This window comes from Vulpes lagopus, chromosome 3 (assembly GCF_018345385.1).
Source record: "Vulpes lagopus strain Blue_001 chromosome 3, ASM1834538v1, whole genome shotgun sequence".
NCBI lineage: Eukaryota > Metazoa > Chordata > Mammalia > Carnivora > Canidae > Vulpes > Vulpes lagopus.
This window is the reverse complement of record NC_054826.1, coordinates 70,701,763-70,727,185: the sequence shown is the minus strand read 5'-3', so window position 1 is coordinate 70,727,185 and position 25,423 is coordinate 70,701,763. Positions and strand designations below refer to the sequence as shown.

The 25,423-nt window shown below is 35.8% G+C and overlaps 1 protein-coding gene across 7 annotated transcripts in view; it reads right to left on the bottom strand.

The window, feature by feature from the left end:
- Positions 1 to 25,423, bottom strand: part of CTNNA3 (catenin alpha 3) — a 1,730,823-nt gene that overhangs the window by 441,467 nt on the left and 1,263,933 nt on the right. For 6 of the 7 annotated variants that reach the window (XM_041748054.1, XM_041748055.1, XM_041748051.1 and 3 more), the window contains one exon: positions 20,185 to 20,385. In XM_041748054.1, coding sequence (XP_041603988.1) covers positions 20,185 to 20,385 — 201 coding nt within the window. Of the gene's footprint in view, positions 1 to 14,387; positions 14,756 to 20,184; positions 20,386 to 25,423 lie in introns of those variants that run through there. The other variant, XM_041748056.1, reaches the window with a different exon arrangement.

Here is a 25,423-nt window from a genome sequence, read left to right as displayed (position 1 = left end):
TATTTATTATTTATTTTTTTATTTATGATAGACATAGAGAGAGATAGAGAGGCAGAGACACAGGAGGAGGGAGAAGCAGACTCCATGCTGGGAGCCTGACATGGGACTCGATCCCTGGACTCCAGGATCACGCCCTGGGCCAAAGGCAGGTGCTAAACCACTGAGCCACCCAGGGATCCCCCTTTTAATTCCTGTGGTTTGTATTCCTTTCCATTCAGATATTAGTAATTTGTGTTTTGTCTTTTCTTGTGTTCCATTTCCAGGGGCACTGCCACCATCACCTGAGGAGTGAACTTGCCTCACATAGGACCGCAAGAATGAACAGATTTGCATCCCTTTCCTCACTCCCACATATCTATCTTCTGGCCTGAGAAAAGGGACTTTTCTTGGAACTCATCTGTGCCTGGGGCACTCTTCCCAGATTCAGACTGTCCAAGAGTCTAAGCCAGGAAATATGGAAGAAAAAAAAAGAGAATTCAGAGAGCTTACCATTGTATGAGGTTACACTTTAAATTCCGATTTCCTCTCATGTCTGCTATTATTTTTGAGAGTTTACCCAAAAATTGTTTTACATGTTATGCACAAAGTTGTAGTTGTTATCAGTGTGAGAGATAGGAAAGATGTACTTACTCCATTTTAACTGGGACTGGTGTCATCAGCTATCCAGTCTTACCTATAACTTATTGTCAGCATAAAATCCCTGTGTTATAATGGAAATGTACTCAATTTTCTACTCACTTTTCCCTAAAGGCACAATACTCTAAGGATGATTTTGAAGCATTACAAGAAGCTGAAGTATCTTCTCAATCAAAAGATAATTAAATTATGTTCAGTATAATTCTGTCTCTAATTACATTGTAATGTAATACAATTATTTTGACATTCTTTCCAGCAAGAGTGTACTTACCCCTTTAATTTAAATAATGTCGACTCTCATATTTTTGTCCCTATTTCCTCCATGTAGTCTTCTCTCACATACAAGACTTATACTACTTTCATTATTCTTTAACCTATTTTTTAACATATGCATTTGGGCCTATGTATTCTAAATTTGTTTCATAAAATAATCCTATTTAATTCAACCATAGTTAAACACCTGAAGGTTTGGATCATGTTCTACTTTTTAGCAGTTAGCTTAATGCTAAAGTCCTAGTACATAAATGCCAAATAAGTTTTGAGTGAAAAATACAAGTAAAAGAAGTTTAATACTTTATTATATTCTGACCCCAAAATGGCAGAGAAGATAATATTATATCTATATATTTGCTGAAAACTTGGATACAGGTTTACAGGCTCTTTACAAATAAATGCTGATAAATCAGAGGTAGCAAAATAAGAACACAAGAGAGGAAAAGTTGCATTTACTTTCACGGACTGAAGTCTAATGTTTTGTATTATTAAAATAATATGGAATTATTATTATCCATGGTTGAATATGAAATGAGTGGAAGGGTTTTGGTTAAAGATGAAAATTTTGAATGGATTAAACTCTCTTTCCATAGTGATGCATTTAAAGAAAAAGCTGGTGATATCCAAATTCAGCCTCTTTTGGGATGAGGGATTAATGGTCTCCCTTAACTATGTGATAGAACACATAAATTAGTTGGTGCTTAAATATTTTGCTCCAGAATAGTTTCCTCAATTTTCTATAATTTGACTATACATTACTGTATAATATGGACACAGTATCAAGAGCAAGATATTGTACATCTCTGCTTCATTTTGCATTACACTTTCCTCTTCATTATCCCCCCAGCACATTTATACTTCCAGAAGAGAGGGGGAGTTTTGTCTTATTTATTTTTTCTTCATTCAGCACTTGATAGGTATGGTGTCTTGTACATCACTGTGGCACAAGGAGATATTAAGGAGATTTCCTAATTGTAATCTAACTATATGCCAATGTGCTCTCATTTTAATGTATGTCAGTATTATCATCTTATTTTATGTTCAGCATTTTTAAAGACTTAAAACACTACTGATATGTGAAAAACCTTTAATTTTGTTTTAAATTATTGGTCACTTTCCCATTCCTTGTATCATATGTTTTTATATTCACCACTATCTATACACTGGTAACAGGGATTTTCTACTCCTGCCTGTGTAAAGGGGAAGTTCCAAGAAGAAGATTCTTTCTTTTCTCCTCTTGAGTCTTTGTTACAGGAAGGACAGCACTTTGAAGTGTGGTCTTCCCCATTTTCCTGTGGGAGACTGATGTTGTTGATAACTGAACAAACATCCAGTAGAGTATTTGAATATGACAACCAAATAACAAAATTATCAAAAAATTCGTTTTTAAAATATGAGATTATCCAAAATCAAATTATATTGAATTTTTTAAACTACTACATACTTTCCTAGAAGGACAAAAAACCTGAGATTTGTTTCTAACCTGCATTTTAAACTAATCATTCTTCTTAACATGAGGATACTTTTTTATATCATTTACCTCTATAATTTTCTTATATTCTTCTGCTTTTCCTTTAATAAAGTTCTAACTGGCATCTTATCATTGCATCAGGCACACACTTTTGAGTAAGAGTTTGTTAGCCCTTGATGGATCAGAAGATCACATGGAGCTTTCACAAAATGTTAGAAACCACTGGTTTGTTGAAATCAGCACTTGCCAGGAAGCATCTCAGAGATACATGAAGTTATTGAAAACCAATGTGATAATTTGCAAGCTTTAGAGTCCCTTCAAATATCTTTGCTCTGACAGTTGTGTGAAATATTTATTTTTTAAAAAAATACTGTATAAGTTTGATATACAGAGATGTTCTCAAACTTGCTTTTCACATTTAAAAATATTAAACTGTCATTAAAATGACTCAGCATATTAATTAGGTATTCTTGATCCCTCTTTGATTCTCTAAAAGAGTTACTGCTTCTAAAAAGAAAAAAAGAATTCTTTAAATAAATGCCTTCACTACAATCTCAGATGGATCAGATGATTTAGACTATCCATGGCTTTTCTTTTGGTATAAACTGTATTATTTGTCTCGTATTATTGTATTCCTTAAGCATTCGTAATAGCAGTATGTTTCAAAAATAGAATTAGGCTGAGCTGCTAATGATCAGGCAAAAAATATCCCTTGCTCTTTCTTGTGATACTTATAATTTGAATATTTAAAATGTTTTTCTCTTCAAAATGATCTTACTTTGAAGAAAAGACTCACTGATAAACTTGTATCATAAAAATAATATTTCTAGAAGTGAAAGCAGTTTTGATAATATAACTATCAGAATTGGAATTTATGTAGGATTTTGAGAATTTGAAATCTGCTAGTTAGTAAATCTACCAGGGCATATCAAGTTTAAAATGTAGATAAATGACTCAAATTTAAAAATAATGAGTTAAGTGATGTGCATTAACACTGTAGATCTTCTAGTCCATCCCCCTTTTAGCAATTGGAGAGATGGGGTCCAAACAGTTTAAGAAACTTGTTTTACAATTACATTTTGGGAAAGCTAAGAACTTTAAATTTACAAAATAAAAAAAAAGAACTTTAAATTTTCAGATTCTCTATGCAATACTTTCTTTATCTGACCATGGGACATAAAGTAACATTTAGAGTAATATTTGTGAATTTGTCTTCAATGTCTCTAAGACTATAAAATCATCTAGCATGAATTAGTCATGGAGAGGATTTCTTTTTCCATATTTTTCTGCTCTGTCAATCAATTGAATTTATTATGGGTCCTCAGTGAGCTGTATATTCATTCTTTATTCACCCATTTAACATATATATATTGAATGTCTACTGTATGCCAGGTTCTTTGCTATGTCTCCAAAATTAGATGTTAAGGCAGAAACTTGAGGGCAGTTGAGAGATACAGACACTCAAAAACATATAGTCTGTGTAGGTACATGGAAAAAAAGTGAGCATATCCAGAACATTAAAAAATTTAGAAGTTATGGTAAGCAATCTGTAAAATGGTCCAATAATCTTGTACCCTGATATTTAAGTCCTCTTCAAGTAAATTAGTAAACTTAGTAACTCCCTTCTAAAAAACTGAATATAGCAAAATTGATGGTATGCTACCTCAGAAATTAGGTTTACAAAAAGGTTGGCTTCCATCCTAGGCTCTCTCTCTCCCTCTCTAACTCTCTCCCTTATTTGGATTGCTTGCTCTGAAGGAAGCCAGGTACCATATTGTGAGAACACTCAGGCAGTATATGAAGAGGGTCACATAGCAGGAAATTGAAGTCTCCTGCAGACAGCCATGTGAATGAGCTTGGAAGTAGATCCTTCAGCCCTGGTTGAGACTTGGATGAGAGCAACCCTGGCCAACAGCTTATCTGAAACCTCATGAGAGCTCCTGAGCCAGAACCACCCAGGAAGCTGCTTCCAGATTCCTGACTCAGAAATGGTGAGACGGTAAATGTTTGTTGTCTTAATTTGCTAAATTTTAGGGTAACTTTTTATGCAGCAATAGATAACTAATATAGAAGTGATACATTTTGCTAGCCTTCAGTTTTTAGAGAGGCAGGGTAATGAAATGGCAATTTGGTGGACAGATCACAGTACTGGAGGGAACAAGCCATAAAAGGCTGAGTCAGTACTGATGAGAAAGGCTTGTCCATTCACTATTGAGTTATATTGTGTAAGTTAGTTATTCTAAATAAAATAAAAGTTTAGCTACTAAGGTTTCAGACCTTGAAAAGACCTCAGGAAAAAAAAAAAAAAGATGATCCATCAGTTCCAGGTACATAATGTCCAATAATTAAAGCTTTACTAAGGACTTTCAAAAAAGAAAAAAACGTGAGTAGGCTGTCTGGGTGGCTCAGTCAGTTAAGCGTCTGCCTTTGGCTTAGGTTATGATCCCAAGGTCCTGGGATTGAGTCCCAAATTGGGCTCCCTGCTCAGTGTGGAGCCTGCTTCTCCCTCTCCCTGTCTGCTGCCCCCACTGCTTGTGCTCTCTCTCACTTTCTCTCGCTCTGTCAAATAAATAAAATCTTTAAAAAAAAAAAAAAAAGGAAGGAAAAAAGCAATTAACAAAATATAATTGCCTTATTCTGTATGACTAAAGTAGGTGTGTGAGAGTATGTGTGTGTGTATTTGTGTGTCTTTTTCTTGGTATCTTCAAATACATTTTGTGGGGTAAATGAGTTATGATTCAACAATTACAAAAGGTTGTATAAATAAAACAGTTTACAAAAATTCTGTAGAGGATACTTACATAAAACTTATGTAAACTTACTTCTTCAAGAATACAGCAAAGCAGGAGGTAGAATGTGCCAGCCAGTATCAAGACCTGGAGATTTGCGGGCACATCTACACAGAATCCTTTCTTAGTCACACAGAATGCATTTCATTTCTGGGTTATGAACCATTAAGATATATGCAAGAAAATATGGCTTTGGGAGAGTTCCGGCAAAGGATTCCAGTAGAGTCTTTTATGTCCTGGTCTTTCAGCCAAGCTGAGCAATGTCACTAGCTAAACAAGTGTAAGCCATCAATCATGTAAGGCTTCAATGACGACACATTCGAAATTACTAGCTAGTCCATTGTTTTTATCATAGCCAATAGTCAGCACCAGACTTCCAGACATTCCTGGAGATGCCCCAGTCATGCTGTAAAACAACTATTTTACACTCTGACTAGTCTAGACAAAATGACTATTTTATATATAATATAGCATGTGTACTTGCATATATATAGTTATAACAATATTAAATATGATAAAATAGCATATCTATGTATAATATATTATAAATGGATATAAACATATGTGTATACATATATGTGTGCATATGCCATTTATGTATACACATAGATATAAATTCACAATAGGTATAAAAGATAATATATATTATGTAAGAAATCTGATTTCTTGACAATAACAAAAGACATGACAAATAAAAACAATGAACAAATATAAATAGTTAAGTATAAGCTGATTATAATCAGAAAAAGTTTTAAAGTTTTAAAATTCTGTAGTTAGGTTCATGATATTCTAAGCCTGCTGGGTGGGATTTCTATACTAATATCTTTTAAAGAGGATAGTGAATTACTTTCTTTATCATGTGGCTGAGTGATTTTGTTTGTCTGAATGTACTCCAGGCTCTTTTCAGAATTTTTTTTCTTGCAGTCTGCTGACTTTCTGTTCTATTTTGGATCAGTCATTTTCTAGACCTACCAGGGATCTACCATCTTGTTATTTTATCCATTACATTCCTGAGTTAGATTCACAATTTCAGTGTTCCATCTCATTACTATTTCTGTTTTTAACTCTTGTTTGAGTGTCTTTTCAAGTCATTTCTCAAAAAGAATTGTGCAACTTAGATATTCTGGGTTCTTATGCACACAAATGCTTTTTATTTTATCACACATTTTGGATGACTGTAGTATTATAAGTTCAAGTTAATTTGCTCACTGAATGTGAAGCCATTGCTTCATTGCTTTCCAGAATCCAGTATTGCTGGTCAGTCAGCATCAGGCAAGATGGAACCTTAATCTCCTTGATGGCCTCTGCTTCTGCATTCTGGATTGAGGGGTTTGCTGCTCTCTTTTCTTCTCTCTTCATGTGTCTAGATAATTTCTATCTTCTGGGTTCCAGATTTTTCCTGATGAGCCCACATACCATGCATGCATTTGTTACTATAGACTTTAGAATATCTGGAATCTTAAAGAAATACTGCCAGCAGTGTTTATAATAAATGATACCTTTAAAAATCCCTACATCAGCAGAGAAATTTTATAATATAAATTGTTCACTTAACTTTAACTGCTACAGATTTTGGCAGACAGTAAAAGTAAATGGTGGATGATCACCAGAATATATTACATTTTCTAAGATACCACGGGGTTACTAATACATTTCAGAAGAAACTTGTTCCAAGGTCTTTAGCCTGCTGTGTGGGATTGTTAAACAGGAGTACTTTCTTTTGTAATTGATGAAAGAGGAAGTTGCAAATTACCATTAGCTTGAAAATTTAACTTGGGAAACAAAAACATATGTCAGCAGAAATCAGCTTGGGTACACAGTGCAAAAGAATTTCCAGTTGCCTAACATTTCTTTGTTTTTTTCTCAAACTATCTCTATCCTCACGAGTTGGTTAATAGACAACTGACCAATGTTTATTCCACTTGATCTACACCCAGTCTTATTCTCCCAACTGTGGCTGCCATTGAAATTATCCTTTCTTCCTTCAAATCATCTCCTCTTCCTCCATTGAAAATCTTGAGATATACATACAATATGTCTTTAGTTTTTCTCAAGTTTATAATTTTCACCAAGAGATGAAATAATCTTTAACTCATCCAATCATGATAAACAACTTGTTAACTTCACTAAAGAAAATATTCACATCTATTAACAATGCTTGTAGATAGCACTTTCATCTGAAAATGTACGCCTGCTATTTTTTTTCTTTTTACAATGATAGTATTTTTCAGCATTTGCTTCCATAACCACAAAGCTTTATTTTTTTTAAGATTTTATTTATTTATCCATGAGATATACACACACACAGAGAGAAAGAGAGAGAGAGAGAGGCAGAGATGCAGACAGAGGGAGAAGCAGGCTCCATGCAGGGAGCCTGACGTGGGACTGGATCCCGGGTCTCCAGGATCAGGCTCCAGGCTGAAGGTGGCGCTAAACCGCTGAGCCACCCAGGCTGCCCATAACCACAAAGCTTAATAGTATAAATGCATTACTGTCTTATTCTGCCAACAGCTATAGGTGCTATCTACCTTAGAAATGCTTAAATCTTCACTCACTACACATGCTCTCATCTTGGATATGTGGCAATATCATTATGTCCACGGTCACCATGCCCACACAAGTATGACTACATTTAAAGAATTTCAGGAAAAGAATGATATAAAATATAGTTGAGAAACAGAGACTGAAGATGAAATGGCTAAAATTATTGCCAGTGAAGCTCAGCTATCTGCACCAATTACTTAACTCCCAAAGACATGCAATCTGATTTATACATTCACATGGTTAATGCTTACTTCAAAGCCAGAGGAAAATCTGAAAGACATACCACCTCCGTTTATTTTCTAGACTCAGTGACCTTGAGTCTCATATTTACTTTACAGATGAGTATATAAAAGTTTTACCAGTCCATATCAATAAGTATATAATCAGACTTTTCAGGCTATATATAAAGATCTCATGAACTAGATACTTGTAACACCTAAAGGGAGCTATTTCCTTAGTTTCAGAAATCTAACTTTCAAGATGGAGCAGAAGGAAGGAGACTCCTGTCAGATATTTGTCTACATTTTAAAAAACATATACGTTACAGTTCGCAAAACATTTTACAATAATTGTACTATAAAGAGACTTAATTGTCTGATTACCCAATAGATGGTAGCCTAGCACAGAGCTCCCTGTGTGGACATGGGTGTGTTTTAGTGGGGTATTGATGTATTAATGTATTGATCCCTGTAGTTCTCAGGATTGCTGGGAAGGACCTAACATTACTTAAGACTCCAGAGCCTCTCATCCCCACTGGCCTTAAATAGCCACTACTCTTTCCCAGTGGCTATGCACACACTGTGATTTTAGAAGACACTAGTTTATGCTGTTACAAAAAATGGTTAGTCCTTAAAAAATCTTAAAGTAAATGAGGTCAGATGCCCCATCCCTTTGGATTTAAAACAAAATCATATCTTTTGATATATTTCACTGTACATTTGAACAATAATAGGATACAACCCTATTTGGGTTTATTTGTCATTGTTAAAGAATAAAGGAAGACATCATCACAAGATATTTTTTTTTCACTTTTTCACAAGACTTCACAGATCCCCTTCCCCTATATGTCTACCTTTGCCATTGTCTTGGCAACAGAATCACATTCACATCAGATATTCTGCTAAGGCATATACACCCTGGAACATACTTAGATTTTAAGTGCTATCATAACACTTCATTTAATACATCTATCAGGAATCAAGCATGCTTTTATCCTTGTTTTTAAATTTTATAAACCATCAAAAAAATGGGTTTGGCAACAAGATGCTGAAAGGCAGTGCTCCTACCTGGGTGATTATGGAAGCATTTTTCTTATCCTGACATCGAAGATCAACCCAAGATGGTAAAGTCAGTCCTCAATTTCCCTTCTTTGGGTCCTTTTACTCCCTTGGTGGTGGTCTACCTCTGCTGCCTTTTAACACTTCCACATCCCTAGACTCCAAAACCTGTTCTTGTGCTAGGGAACCTGCCTGAATGAGGGTCTCAGTGTGAGGCCAAGCACTGTCTCCACAGAAACTCAAAGCCAGTACTTACCAACTGCTCCCACCCCATATCAATAGTCAAGGTGTGGGCACATGATTCAAACTCTACTAATATGATGCCTCAGCTCAGGAAGTTGAATTCAAGTGAATTCAAGTGAGACAAAAGCAGGAATTTCTTTAGGTTTTTATTCCATTAGTAGAAGTATTTGGAATGTGGTATTAAATTAATGTACCATCTGTGGGGTCCAGTATTATAATGTTAAGATGCCAATAATGGCATTAAATGTTCAGAGAGGGCTGGAATGGCACCTCAAGTGATTGCTCTTTGGGGTGACTAACTGGATTCCAATATATAGCATCCTTTGCAGTCTATCTTCCTGTGTTTGTGTGTTTGTCTGTTTTCTACTTGATTTAGCCATCGTTAGTCTCCATTGTTTGGAATCCATAGCTGAAACTGGAACTTCATGCCTAATCCTTTAGGCATGCCTAAATCCTCATGCCTAATATGTTATTGTTGTATTTACCCCAATCCTCATCCCTAATACGTTATTGTTGTATTTACACCTTCACATAAAGGCCCATAATATAAAACTGAATTAATCTTTTTACTGAAAGTACGTGAAAATAAGACGAGAAAGAAAGGTAGGACCTATTTCCCTTTCCAGATAATGCCTTCCTTGTCTGGAGAACATGCAATGAAGCCTGGTCATAGGAGTTTTAGACTAAACTTAAAGAAGATACAACACCTCTAGAACACTGTTGCAGTAGTGAATATCCACACAACAGGTCCACATCTTCCACTTCTTTCTTCCAATGTTTCCTTCCTTTTAGGCCTTCCTATCCATATGTCATTCAGCATCAGCCTCAAAGTAACATATTTTAATATTCCAGACGTAGGAATACTTAAGGCCCTCTCTATGGTTTCCTGAAATCCACTTTTTTAAAAATAGGAGTTCAGTTTGCCAACAAAGAGCATAACACCCAGTGCTCATCCCATCAAGTGCCCCCCTCAGTGCCCAACACCCAGTCATCCCCACCCCCCGCCCACCTCCCTTTCCGCCACCCCTTGTTCATTTCCCAGAGTTAGGAGTCTCTCGTGTTCTGTCTCCTCTCTATTTCCCACTCATTTTCTCCCCTTTCCCCCCTTTATTCCCTTTCACTATTTTTTATATTCCCCAAATGAATGAGACCATATAATGTTTGTCCTTCTCTGATTGACTCATTTCACTCAGCATAATACCCTCCAGTTCCATCCACGTTGAAGCAAATGGTGGGTATTTGTCGTTTCTAATGGCTGAGTAGTATTCCATTGTATACATAGACCACATCTTCTTTATCCATTCATTTTTCAATGGACACAGAGGCTCCCTTCCACAGTTTGGCTATTGTGGACATTGCTGCTAGAAACATCGGGGTGCAGGTGTCCCGGCGTTTCACTGCATCTGTATGTTTGGGGTAATTGTGCAATTGCTGGGTCATAGGGCAGATCTATTTTTAACTCTTTGAAGAACCTCCACACAGTTTTCTAGAGTGGCTGCACCAGTTCACATTCCCACCAACAGTGCAAGAGGGTTCCCCTTTCTCCACATCCTCTCCAACATTTGTTGTTTCCTGTCTTGTTAATTTTTCCCATTCTCACTGGTGTGAGAGTGGACATCCCTGTCTTATTCCTGATCTTAGGGAAAAAGCTCCCAGTGTTTCCCCATTGAGAATGATATTTGCTGTGGGCTTTTCGTAGATGGCTTTTAAGATGCTGAGGAATGTTCCCTCTATCCCTACACTCTGAAGAGTTTTGATCAGGAGTGGATGCTGTATTTTGTTAATGTGGTATTCCAGAAATGCATCCATTTCTTCTAGATTGCCTAATTTATTGGCGTATAGCTGCTCATAATAAGTTTTTAAGATCGTTTATATTTCCTTGGTATTGGTGGTGATCTCTCCTTTCTCATTCATGATTTTATTAATTTGAGTCTTTTCTCTCTTCTTCTTAATAATGCTGGCTAATAGTTGATCTATCTTATTAATTCTTTCAAAGAACCAACTCCTGGTTTTGTAATCGGTTCCACAGTTCTTCTGGTCTCTAGTTCATTGAGTTCTGCTCGAATCTTTATTAACTCTCTTCTTCCCTGGGTGTAGGATCTATTTGCTGTTTATTTTTCTAGCTTCTTTAGGTGCAAGGTTAGCTTTTTGTATTTGAGTTCTTTCCAGTTTTTGGATGGATGCTTGTATTGCGATGTATTTGCCCCTCAGGACTGCTTTTGCTGTAGCCCAAAGATTTTGAAAGGTTGTATCTTCATTCTCATTAGTTTTCATGAATCTTTTTAATTCTTCCCTTATTTCCTGGTTGACCCTTTCATCTTTTAGCAGGATGGTCCTTAACCTCCACGTGTTTGAAATCCTTCCAAACTTCTTCTTGTCATTTAGTTCTAATTTCAAAGAATTATGGTCTGAAAATATGCAGGGGATGATCCCAAACTTTTGGTATTGGTTAAGACCTGATTTGTGACCCAGTATGTGGTCTATTTTGGAGAAAGTTCCATGTGCACTTGAGAAGAATGTGTATTCAGTTGTATTTGGATACAAAGTTCTGTAAATATCAGTGAAATCCATCTGGTCCAGTGTATCATTTAAAGCTCTTGTTTCTTTGGAGATGTTGTGCTTAGAAGATCTGTCGAGTGTAGAAAGTGCTACATTCAAGTCACCAAGTATAAGTGTATTATTATCTAAGTATGTCTTAACTTTGGTTATTAATTGATTGGTATAACTAGAAGCTCCCACATTCAGGGCATAAATATTGATGATTGTTAGGTCCTCTTGTTGGATAGATCCTTTGAGTATGATATAGTGTCCCTCTTCATCTCTCACTACAGTCTTCAGGATAAACTTTAGTTTATCTGATATAAGGATGGCACCCCTGCTTTCTTTTGAGGACCATTTGAATGGTAAATGGTCCTCCAACCTTTTATTTTCAGGTTATAAGTGTCCTTATGTCTAAAATGAGTCTCTTGTAGACAGCAAATAGATGGTTCTTGCTTTTTTCTCCAGTCTGAAACCCTGCGCCTTTTAGTGGGATCATTAAGCCCATTCACGTTCAGAATTACTATTGAAAGATATAAATTTAGTGTTATCATGATACCTATTCAGTCCCTGTTTTTGTGGATTGTTCCCTTGGACCTCCTCTTTCTATTACAGAGCCCCCCTTAGTATTTCTTGCAGAGCTGGCTTGGTAGTCACATATACTTTCAGTTTCTGCCTATCTTGGAAGCTGTTTATCTCTCCTATTTTGAATGAGAGCCTTGCTGGATAAAGTAAGGCTGTCGGTTCTTCTCATTTAGGACCCTGAAAATATCCTGCCAGCCTTTTCTGGCCTGCCAGGTCTCTGTGGAGAGGTCTGCTCTTAATCTAATATTTCTCCCCATAAAAGTTAGAGATTTCTTGTCTCTTGCTGCTTTAAGGATCTTCTCTTTATCTTTGGAATTTGCAAGTTTCACTATTAAATGTCGAGGTGTTGAGTGGTTTTTATTGATTTGGGGGGGTCTCTTTATCTCCTGGGTCTGAATGCCTGTTTCACTTCCCAGGTTAGGAAAGTTCTCAGCTATGATTTGTTCAAATACATATTCTGGACCTCTGTCCCTTTCGGTGCCTTTGACAACTCCAATTAAATGTAGATTTTTCCTTCTGAGGCTGTCATTTATTTCCCGTAACCTATTGTCATGATCTTTTGTCTTTCTCTTTTTTCCTCAGTTTTCCTCCTTGCCATCAACTTGTCTTCTATGTCACTCACTCATTCTTCTACCTCATTAACCCTCATTGTTAGTACCTCTAGTTTGGATTGCATCTCACTTAATTGATTTTTAATTTCGGCCTGATTAGATCTAAATTCTGCAGTCATGAAGTCTCTTGAATCCTTTATGCTTTTTTCTAGAGCCACCAGTAGCTTTATAATTGTGCTTCTGAATTGGCTTTCTGATATTGAATTGTAATCCAAATTTTGTAACTCTATGGGAGACAGGACTGTTTCAGATTCCTTTTTTGAGGTGAGTTTTTCCTTCTAGTCATTTTGCTCAGTGCGGAGTGGCCAAAAACAAGTTGTACTGGAAAAAGGAGAAAGAGAGAAGAGAAGGAAGAAAAAAGAAGAAGAAAAAAAAAGAAAAAAAAAGGGGGGGGGAGCAAACAAAACAAAAAACAAGGGGGAGTATCCTTTGATTCTATATACTGCAAATCCGTCGACTTCTCTGGGAACTTTCCAGTGCTGCTTGGTCAATAACTTGCTTTTCCCCTGTCCTTTTAGCTGGTTCTGGGGGAGGGGCCTGCTGTGCTGATTCTCAGGTGTGAGCACCTGGGGAAACTGCTCAGCCCCCTGTCTGGTGCAGGGCTCTGTGGGAGCTGTTTATCCTGTTTATCCTGTGAGGCCACTGTGAGGCTCACTGGGGGTTGTTTATCCTGTGAGGCCCCAGGAAGAACAACAGTGGCGGCGGCCAGCTCTCCAGCCCTGGAGTCAGCTCCTGCAGTAACTACCACAACTCACAATCCGCAGGGGCCTGGATGCTCCAGGGGCGGGGCTTGCTGATCTGCACAGCTCGTGGCGCCCAGCGGCAGGAGCGTCCTTGCTGTCCTGTGCCCTCCTGGCCTCTGTCTGTCCCGGGGGGAGCGCCGGATCCTGGGCTGTGTCCCCCAGTGCCCCGCCCCTCATGAGATCCTGCTCCAACTCCCTGCAAGCCCCTTTCCCTTCGGGAAGATTGGTGAAGCTCCTGCTTCTCCAGGACGGGGCTTTCCTGTCCTGGGGACACTCGCCCCACAGTCTTAGCTTGGCTCCTTACTGGGGCCCCTCCCCCTTGGATGCTTTTTATTTCTTTATTTTTTTTTCCATCTTCCTACCTTGATAGAAGCACAAACTCTTCTCACTGTAGCATTCCAGGTTGTTCTCTCTTTAAATCTCAGACTGAATTCGTAGGTTTTCAGGATGATTTGAAAGTTATCTAGGTAATTTGATGGGGACAGGTGACTTGGGGACCCTACTCTTGCCCCCTCTTCCTCCCTGAAATCCACTTTTAAGCACCTACATTATTTCCTCCTTTGATAATAAAATTTCTACCCTGTAAGAATGTATTCTTTTTATTAATAAAGTTATCATCAACCGTGTTTTGTTTTGTTTCTTTAGATTATTCCATGTACTTGTCTCAGGATCTAAAAAGTCAAAAACCCTTCGCATCCCTAGTATATTTTTTTCAGTTTTTACAGTATTTTTTCCCTGATAAGTGTATATTTCCAATTAATTAATATGTCAAGATAAAAACGTATCCTCAGCCCACCAACTAGATATGGATCTTATTCAAATCCAGTTCTCTGTAGGCAGAAAACAGGGTTCCCATTAGGAGTTCTAGCTGCTACTTTCTTTAACTCACAATGCTGGCCCAGGATTCCCCAAATACTACAGCAAGAGAAATACATCCAAAGCCACGGGAACTTCCTCTTCTTTAAGGAGGCTGGGTTGTCATTTCATTTCTGATGTTGGCATCACCAACAGGAAGACACTTGTTTATCCAGGTTAGCCAAATGATCTGCAGATAGAAGCTTCCTGTTAATGCTCTCGGTGTCAAAGGGTGTCAGATTAGAGCTGAAGCTAAAAGTAAAAACTAGGTAACTAAGTGGGAGTCCTGTCTCAAACTGCTACCACAAAAAGGAAGTTCACTAGGAATAGCAACAGGTATGGTTGCTACTCCTTACAGTGATTTGCTAGAACCATTAGTGAAATTAGGTGCAATGGGATCTTTCACCAGACGCTCTAAGGATGGTTCTTATAAGTAATAGAATACAAAAAAATGATCGGATCTCTTGTTCAAAAGCCTGTTAAAGACGTTTTAAATATCTGATCCCAAGTTTTCTGGAAGTAGCTAATATCTCACTCTGGATAGAAATGAATCAGTTCCCTGACCTTCTCTCTCCCCCAGCCTTTGACATAGTCTACTATGTTTTTGAGTTTTGCTTTTTGTCTTTTCATGAACTGGGATTATAACTTGTTCACTTGCTTAACTGTATTAGAATGTATCATAGTATACTATTGTAGTGAATTTTAAATTTTAAGTTGGTTAAAGGACTTGAGCACCTCTATGACATGTAAAATGCAACTGGGAAATATAAAAATAATAAAGTATGATGTCTGCCTTTAAAAATGTTACAATCTACTTGAAGAAACTTATATGTAAATGACTGATTATGATACAAGGCAAAGTGAAATAAGCACTAACTAGAGGACAAGCTCATCCATGGTAACACAGATAATGAGAGCAATTATTTCTACTGAAGGGGAATCAGAAGCTCCTATGCAAAACTGGCAGCATTTGAGAAAGGGTCAGACAATAATTACAATGTTAGAGGGGCAGTAGAGAAGAAGAGACTTTTCACTTTTGGAATGGAATTAGTACAGGCATATAGACACAATTCAAGAGTTGTTGTGCTGTTTTGTTTTATTTTAATCTAACACATGCAAGACACGGTGGTAGGTCTGGAAGAGATGCAAAGAGAAATAAAGAAATCCAAAGCATACAAGTTTCCTTTTCAGGACTCCTGGGTGGCTCAGTGGTTGAGTGTCTGCCTTTGGCTCAGGTCGTGATCCCGGGATCCTGGGATCAAGTTCCACATCAGGCTCCCTGCAGGGAGCCTGCTTCTCCTTCTGCCTATCTCTCTGCCTCTCTCTCTGTGTGTCTCTCGTGAATAAATAAATTTTTTTAAGTTTCCTTTTCTTCTATAGCTTACATTCTATTTTGAAGGAAGAATAATTTCTATGTAAGTATATCTGAAGAGTTCATCAACAGCATATAGTTGTCGGGAATGATGCTAGTGAATGGCAAGTCCTTTAAAATCTATAGTACATGAAGTCATAAAGAATTCACAATTGCCAGATGGAAAAAAGAAAAGTTTCTAGAGGACAAGGATATGAACTATTTCTTGAAAGAAGAATAAAATGTGAAAATAAAATATGAAACTATTGACTTAGATGAGTAGAAAGTGCCTTTGGCCCACAATAGGAAAACACACACACACACACACACACACACACACACACACATGCATGTTTAGGTGAACTCAAATGCCTACCAAGTTCAGACAGATAAATTAAGTGAGTGAAGCAGTATATAATGAAAGGGAGTGTAGGAGACTATGGCCCAGGCTCAAAGAAAAGGAAGACACCACTAAGCTCCAGCCAAACTCTGCTCTAGTGTTGCCAGACTTTCCCATTTATCAGAATAAGCCATTAATCTAGGATATATGTATTTCCTAAATACAAAACAAAGTTATGTTGGTCAGAACACTACTGGACATGTAAAAAGTCTTTTGAGTCATACTGGGTCATATCTAGTATATGGATCACTAATTTTCAACCTCTGCTGGATTGTGGAGGGAAAAACTGTAAAACTAAAATCTTTGTATTTTATCCTGTAATTATTTAAGGCTATAGATCAGAGATGCTGTTGTTTAAACTGGCTGCAAAAAAAATTTACAAGAAGTTTTTGGAAATATTTGTTGTCTCAAAATTTTTTTCAACTATCTCATGTGTCTTTAAGAAGAAAAATTGCAACCATATATAGCTCTTCTCCATTCTATTAGGGAGAGGATTCTAAGTTCACATTTTCCAATTTGGGTCTGATGGAGTACTTGATGAATGACCTTTTACTTGCCTCACTGCAAGTTGCCAGCAGTGGATGCCACCAGGGTGTCTCGGTCAGGTTTCTTTATGTGCCTATTCTGCTTTGGTCCATGAGGCTGGCTGACATTGAAACCAGGAGGAGTTTGGTGGTTTGCAACAGATGTTTTGGGGTCTTCTAATCTCTGAATTTGAAAAGAGTCCATAAATCACACACAAAAAGTACTGTTATCAGTTTCCTCTTTGTTTAGGTTTCTCCCTAATCTAGTGTGAAAGAACTAAAGATGGTGTTAACAATATAACTTCTAAGCCTTCACACTAAAATTGAGGTTATTTACAGAAAATGACTAATATTTTTTCTCTCCCATATCAGGAATTTCTGACAGATGAAGATGCTTCATAACAGGGGAAAATTGGGCAGAACAAAGAATATCATATGGAGATGATAAAATCATGCCTCCATTGAATGAAATGCAGCATTCCAGATGTTGCCTACATTTCACTTAAAACCAACTGGTACAGTTTATGAACAATGTAAATTCCCAAAATGTAACAGGGCAGCTCTGCTTCCTAATGCTGAGAAAATACTTAGAAGATCATCAAATCTTGAAAATGTGCTAATGAGCCACAAAGTCTGATTAAAATCAAAGGTGCAATGTTCCAAAAACACTCTGTGATTTAGATAAGTATGGCTTAGGTTTCATCATTGATTACAGTACTTTAAGGCAAATTTTGCAGTGTTAAGGAAGTCTCAATAATAAAAACAATTCACAATAGCTCCTTATTAAGTTATTTTCAGGAAGCAGGGTCAAGACCTGAGAACTGTATAGGAGAAAAGAAAAACAGGCCACACAGACCATTCACTTGCTAAAATGTGAATGATTAAGGTTTCATGACACAAAACATGGCATTTCCAATTACTTAATTTGAGGATTATTTATAAATAATAAGTCCAAGTTATGAGCAGATATGAACAGAGATGAACATCTTCTGTTATTTAATTATGAAGGATAGAATAGTTGGAAGTATTTTTCTCAGATAATATCTCTATGGGAGAGAAAATGCTCACATATTTCAACTTTAGTTAAGATCAAATTGATCTAATTAGCATTTTCATCTAATTTATTGCCTAGAATTCCCTTTAGTGAGGTATGCTTTTGATAAATTTCAAGAAAAACTGGAGAAAATTTTGGAATTAGACATATAAAAGAAAAATGAGACTCCCTCCCCAAAGATAAATGAAAATATTATCTGAAAAACTAAAATGACAAAATTGGAAAGTCATAAATTACAGTTACATTAATAATGGAACTTACAGAACAACCCAGAATTATTCTGTATTTATTATATTTGAGGCACAGAACATAATTTACTGAGAGAATTTTAATTAAAGTTACACACAACTAATTAGAGGAAAAAGGAGTTCTCTATCTTCTGAATGAATGAATTTGTAGCCACACTGGTTAGTTATTGTGTAAGATCATTATAAGTCATAGAGGTATTAACAAACTTATAAATTAAATGTGTAAATAACTTTGCTTTATTTTTATTTTCTTATTCTGGATTATAAGAATTGATTGTGAACAGGGTTCCTATAACACACTTTACATCCTGGACAGTTTAGAACTTCATTTCCACTTCTTTGCTTGTAGCAGATATAAAGTCCAGTGCGTTCATAAGACATTACTAATACAATTACAAAACTGAGACAGAGGCAACATACATCTAAAATCCTGAAGGTTAGACCTTCAATTCCCTGCAGAAAATTTTCAGCTGGCTAAAAGAAGAACCCCTGCTGCATTCTTCTTTCACTTACAAATCCATTCTCAGAAAGTAGAAAAGAAATCAAATACCTCTGTCCTTGATTTGACCAACAAGGAAAGACCCATAAAATTTAGTGTGGAAGAGATGCAGAACACAATCATCTCCATAAGCAAGTAAATATATTACGATACTTCATTATGTGGTATGTGGTACGTGCCATCTGACAACTACCATGTGCCCTATTTGTAACATCAGTGACTTTGAGTTGTTATAGAAATATAATATCAAGAGCTGCAGATGTACCTCCTTCACCTTTCCTTAGCCTGTCTTCAACATTTCACTATTTTAGCAATATTTTAAAAGGGATCATGAGAAAATTATGTGCCAAGATTCATCAATGATTTTCTATACCAAAATATTAGGAAAACAGCAAAATTAATCATCAGTTCTCTACAAACCTTGCTAAGCTTATCTTGTGGTATACCTCTTCAGACCTAGTTCCTAGTGAAGATTTGTTTATTCAACTATTGCTGTGTTACTCTTAGTCATTTAATTTTAAGAGGAGGTCCTCTCCTGCCCCCCATAAAATCACCCATCCACATTCCTTCCACCACTTTCCTTAAACAACTTATATATTGTCCGAATTTGATTTGCCCTATGCATAACCTAAAGAAAAATTCTCTATATAGAATTGATGGCTTAAGTATGGAATTTCAAATATTTTAGTGATCGTGGGTGCACCATCACCCTAATGTTAAGAAGTTATTAGTAAGAAAAATTCAACCTGAGGAATTCACAGAGCACAAAGGGTTTTCACGGGAAAAAGTTCTGCCATGATGACTTCTAATAATAGCTGATTGCCCTCATTCAATTGTATCCATTTTTTCTAAATCCTAAGAATTCAAATGATTCTATAAGTTTCTATAAGGAGAAATGTTAATAGTGTTAAAGATGATGACATTTTCACTGAGTGATTCAAAGTAAGCATTTACTGGCTGATTTAGAAAATATTAATAATAATAATAATAATAATAATAATAATAATATTGGTTGGATGCTGCAACCAAGACAAAATCCTGATGCATATATCCTAAGTAATCAAAGAAGATTATGTAAAAGAACAAAATGGCTGTTTTGTGAAAGACTGAAAGACAGCACAGAACCTTTCTCTATAAATGTAGGATAAGTTTTCTGTTTAAGTAATGTCAACAAAAACCTGGGGTTATCAATGATACAGCTAAAAGAGGATTTGGAAACTATTACATACTTATCACATCTGGCCCAATTATATATCTAACCATTCTGGCATTAATAAACATTCCTATGTGGCTAAGGCTTATAGGTAATTTATATGACACATAAATTTATAAAAGACTTATTTTTCCCAATGAAAATATTCAGTTCTAGAAATAAACTTTGAATCATATAACCACAAGATGCAAGGATCTATCAGATGAGAGAACAATCTATTTCAAATCAAGTGACACAGGCAGAGATTCTTGCCATGTGTATGAATATTTGGTAGTTACACAGATTCAAAAATCAGGAACAATTCAGCTGTTATTGGGGACCGAGACTTACCAGTACTTGTAAGGAAGTTAACATTTCTCATCACACCTTCAGTGTAAGCTCCTGGCTCATAACTGTCCATTTCGCCTGTGACAATGTGAGCAACTCTTGCCGCTCGTCCTCTGATAGCACCTGCAGCACGGTCTAAATTATCAGCATCCTGGTCTCTCAATGCTATGATACATTTGTTGACATCTTCTAGGATATGGCTCTCTGTAAGTAAACAGATCAAATTAGTGTAGCATATTATAATTCATGTTAACTTCTGACTTCAGATGCAATACTCACTGGGAATAAAGGACACACTGACAAGAAAGAAAAAAAAAGAAATGATTTTTCTTATATCTCTTTAACAACAAAACTTGTGAAATATAGAACCATATTTTTATCTGCGTTTTTATAGATTACATATTATTTTAGATTTTAGTTCCAACTGACTTGATTTTAGATTTGGGTGATACATAGGTGCAAATTGAGGAAAATCTCTAGATCAAAATAAAAATAAAGTATACAATGGTGGAATCCTTAATTCTGATTAAAAACAACACTCTGCAGATTATAAAACATTTAAAAAATATCAGCTATTCTAAATACGTAGAAAAATAAAGCTATAGAGTTCCACTCAACTAATGTTCATTGGTGTATAATAGAATTTAAGCTATAGTGGAGGCATTCCCATACCAACAGGCAATTCTCTGGACACCAAATGAATGTTGTACAATTCAATTCTGACACTATCTACCCAAAGCTTGCATCAGATCCCACAGGTTAAGGGTTCAGTCCTATAAGACTGCCTCCCGCCCCCACTTCAGAGCCAGTTGCAGGCCTAGGTTATTACTTGTCCTTCTGATCCCACTGGCTATAAATCAACTCCCACGACCTCCTCCTTGGGTTTGATTAATTTGCTAGAGCAGCTCTCAGAACTCAGAAAAACATTTTACTTACTAGATTTAACTTTTATAACTCAGAACAGCCAGATGAAAGTATGCATAAAGCAAAATATGTGGGAAGGGTGAGGAGCTTAAAGGCCTTCTCCAGATGTGCTATTGTCCACACATCTTCAAATATTCCTAACCTGGCAGCTCTCCAAAACCCTGTCCTTTTGGGCTTTTAGGGAGGCTTCATGACATAGGCATGATTTATTAAACCACTGGCCTTTGGCAATTGATTCACCCTCCAGTTCTTCCTCTCCAGAGGCCAGGGGATGGGACTCAAAGTTCCAATCTTCTAATCAAGTGGTCCATTACTCTGGCAACCAGCCCCTAAGGGGAGGTGGGTAGATTACAAAGGTTACCTCATTAACAAAACAAAAAACACTTTTTATCACTCTCATCATTTGGGAAATTCCAAAAGTTATGAGTTCTGTACCATAAATGGGACAAACATCAAATATGTATTTCTTACTATAGATCACAGTATTAGACCTGCCAATCTCCTTTGGTCTGCTTGGTTAACTCCTACTATTGTTTTACAACACTAAGTCAAATATTCCTTCCTCAGGAAATTCATGCTGACCTACTACAAGATAAATTTGGTCCTATATAGTTTTGGATTCCCATTAAATGGCTTATATGTTTTCATTACAGCTTCTTCCCATGTTTTAATGATGTACTAATCCAACTGCCTGTCTAGTAGACTGTGAAATATATTTGTGTAAGAATTTTATTTTATTGTTTGAGGTGTCATATCTAGTCCCTGGCACAATACATGGCACCTGTTAGACCTACAGAAGTGTTTGTTAAATGAATGAAATCCTCTTGTAACATACCTGAGACCAGTAAATTGTTTTGTCTGAATCCTAAATCGTGGGTTATAAATGCAATAGACACAATCTGTGCACTTAGTTTAACCCATCTCAAGGACCATCAGGTCATTTGCATGAAAAGGATTAAACACTGAAAGCCTTCATTATAAATTCACTAAAGTTTTAACCTAATTTGTAGCATTCAGTTATGAACGTGCCAAAAGGCCTACAATAAATCCAAGCATGGTCCCATCTCAATAGAAAGTGCATGTATTTCATCATCATCAAATTTCCCTAGAACTGAAAGTACAAGTTTAAATGTGGAAAGTATGTAATCATAAAGTCCATAAATGTGAATTTTAATGACATAGTAAGAGGCTATTACTTTTCAAGTATATTGTAAGTTTTTTTTTTTTAAAAAAAAACTAATACTACTTATTTACACACACATACATATATAATGTGTTTAATCTGTATAGGTGGTTAATTTTAGATTGCAGAGCTGTTTTGTTCACTCCTATAGAAGTGAAAAAATAGTTTGTGGCAGCTATGATTTTGTCCTTAATTAAACAGAAATTGCAGTCTATTAGATAATTAATCTTCCAAGATAAACACTGCTTTTCTCTATAACGTTAAACCCCTCAGAAAGAAATTAAACACCAAATACTTTGTGTAAAACTTCCTCCTGATGTATCTCTGAAGTTTTTGGTAATGAAATAGGTTTATTTGTCAGACCTAGCAGAGCTCACTAGGAACTCTACCTCCATTTTATTTTATTTTATTTTATTTTATTTTATTTATTTTATTTTATTATTTTTAACTATAGATGCACTTGGACTCAAAGATTGCATCATTTTTAAAATGAGGTTTAAGAGAAAGAAAACGTTATTGTAGAAAAAGTACATTCAGAATACTGCATTTTTGTTGAATTTATTGAGTATTTCTGTTCATTTCAGAATGCCAGTTTAACATTTGATTTGGGGTGAGGAGTGGAATGTCCTGATGTTGTGGGAAATGCTGAAGTGCATTATTTTTAGAGCAGAGAATTGTTGAAGTAGTAGCAATTTCTATCAATCATTTTATAGCTATCCTGAGATGCAAAGGGTTTCTATTATGTTGGGAAACCATAAGAAACAAAACAATACAGGAACATATCTTAGACGAAAAGATAATTCATCTGTTGCAAACTTCTCTGAATAACTCCATCTTTAGTCACTGCAGCAAGCAACACATAATAAGATTTTGAAATGCATTTAAATTTTTTCTATGATTTTTTCTTAATTCTTCAGTTTGCCACACGTTCTCTAGACTTTGCCTTAGACAAAGTAGAAAACAAATAAAACCTTCAGAGAGAACTTCATTTATTGGCTTTTGACTTCCAAAGCAGAATTTAAAAATCTATAGCCCAAAGAAAATACTGGAAGTGAAAGCACATTTTATTTGCCAAAAACAGACTTTGTTGAGAGGTAAAAATCTGTTTTCGTTTCATCCCCAAAGCTGGGCTTTGAATATATCAATGACAAAAGCCTGAAGAAGTAGAAGGTTTATGTTATAATCTCTTGAGTGGGGAATAAGTTTCCTCCCCTGATATATGCAGACCTACAACAAAATTCTAAGGAAAAGAGTAAAAAGAGAGAAAAGGATCTTTTTTTCTAAAGAATTTTTTTCTAAAGAGATTGAGTTATAAGCCCAAAGAGGTTAAGTTTCTTAAATTGGCAAGGGTAAGATTAGCTATCCACGGTTTATGAGCTCAGAGAGTTAAACTAAGCTTAATTGTAAGAAAATAAATTTCCACTTTTGCACACCTGGACCTATAACTGTACATTTAAAACTCATTTTATAGGCAACTACACAAACGCTCAACAAACACAAACACAGCAATTTTTCTCTATTAACAAAAAAAACCTGAAACTAAAAGCAAATGGAATGCACCAGTAAATTACATTTTATGTGTCTACCTTAAGATGGTTAAAATTTCTGTTTGATCACGAGGATTGGTCTCCAAATTACCTGACACCCTGCATAAAGAGGGAGGCAGGTAATATTTTGAGAATAAAGAGCATATATGGAGCCAAACATAAAACATTAAAAAATTCCTCATCCCTTTTCTTTTTTTTTTTACTTTAAATTCAATTAGCCAACATATAGTATATCACTAGTTTCAGATGTAGAGTTCAATAATTCTCCTCATCTCTTTTCTACAGAAGACTTAAAACCTTCCATTGGTCTCTCCTCCCTAAGGTAAGTAGAACTAGTTAGAAAATGAGATGATATAAAAGATAAATAAGGTACAATCCCTGTTCACAAAAGCTATACAAGTTAGTAACCAGAAATAATTATTTTCTTTTATCGTCCTTTACTCTTCCCAAAATTTGCACGATCACCTGTTCACAAAAGCTATACAAGTTAGTAACCAGAAATAATTATTTTCTTTTATCGTCCTTTACTCTTCCCAAAATATGCACGATCACAAGTATTGTCATTTTATAATTTTAATGAAGTTTTTTGTTAAACTTTTCGACAAAACTCTGTAGTACTTATGCAGATGAACTTGTATAGAAATCAAAATCACAAAAATAAAGTCACTGAAGCTTTTATATTTCTTTTAGTATGTCTTAAGTAGGCTCTTAGAACTTATTAAAAATTTTGTCAAAAGCTTGGAAATAGGCAAAAGTATCATTGCATGCCATTTCAGTGTCTTACTGGGCAGAAATTGTGAATCAGGCCTACAATCTAATCCCCACAATGTAAATATTTGCTTCACTTGCAATTTACTATTGGTTAGAATACTGATGCCACATAAGTGAATCTTGTAGTATAGTAATGTGACTTAATTTTTATCTGGTAGAGTTAGAAATAATTTTTGTAGTAAAGATAATCCTAAAGTTATATTCTTATTGCTTTGTAGTACACTAAGTTGTGTTAGAATTTTTTTATTTCTAAATTAGAAATTTTACCATTCTTTCTAAATTAAAAATTAGAAATTTTAGGGGCAGCCCGGGTGGCTCAGCAACGCCTTTAGTCCAGGGCCTGATCCTGGAGACCCGGGATCGAGTCCTGCGTCAGGCTCCTTGCTTGGAGCCTGCTTCTCCCTCTGCCTGTGTCTCTACCTGTCTCTCTCTCTCTCTCTTTCTCTCTCTGTGTGTCTCTCATGAATAAATAAATAAAATCTTTAAAAAAATTAGAAATTTTATTTAATCATTCTTTTATTTAGAATTAGATGTTTTATTTAGAAAAGTTTTACATTTGTTAGAAATTTTATTTAATCATTCTTTCTCCATCAATTCTCCTTAAACAAGATTTATCATCATGATAACAAGTGAATTTTTGACAGAAACTCACTTTAAATATGTAAAAATCTTGCTTTCAATTTTGAAAATTACTCTTTGTGTGCTCTGACTTGGAAGGTACTAATTTCATTTCAAGCATTTTTTTTCTGTTCGGGGGAAAAATATGTAAAGCAAAAATTACATGTTGAATCAGAGACCTGTATTTTAAATGCAAAAC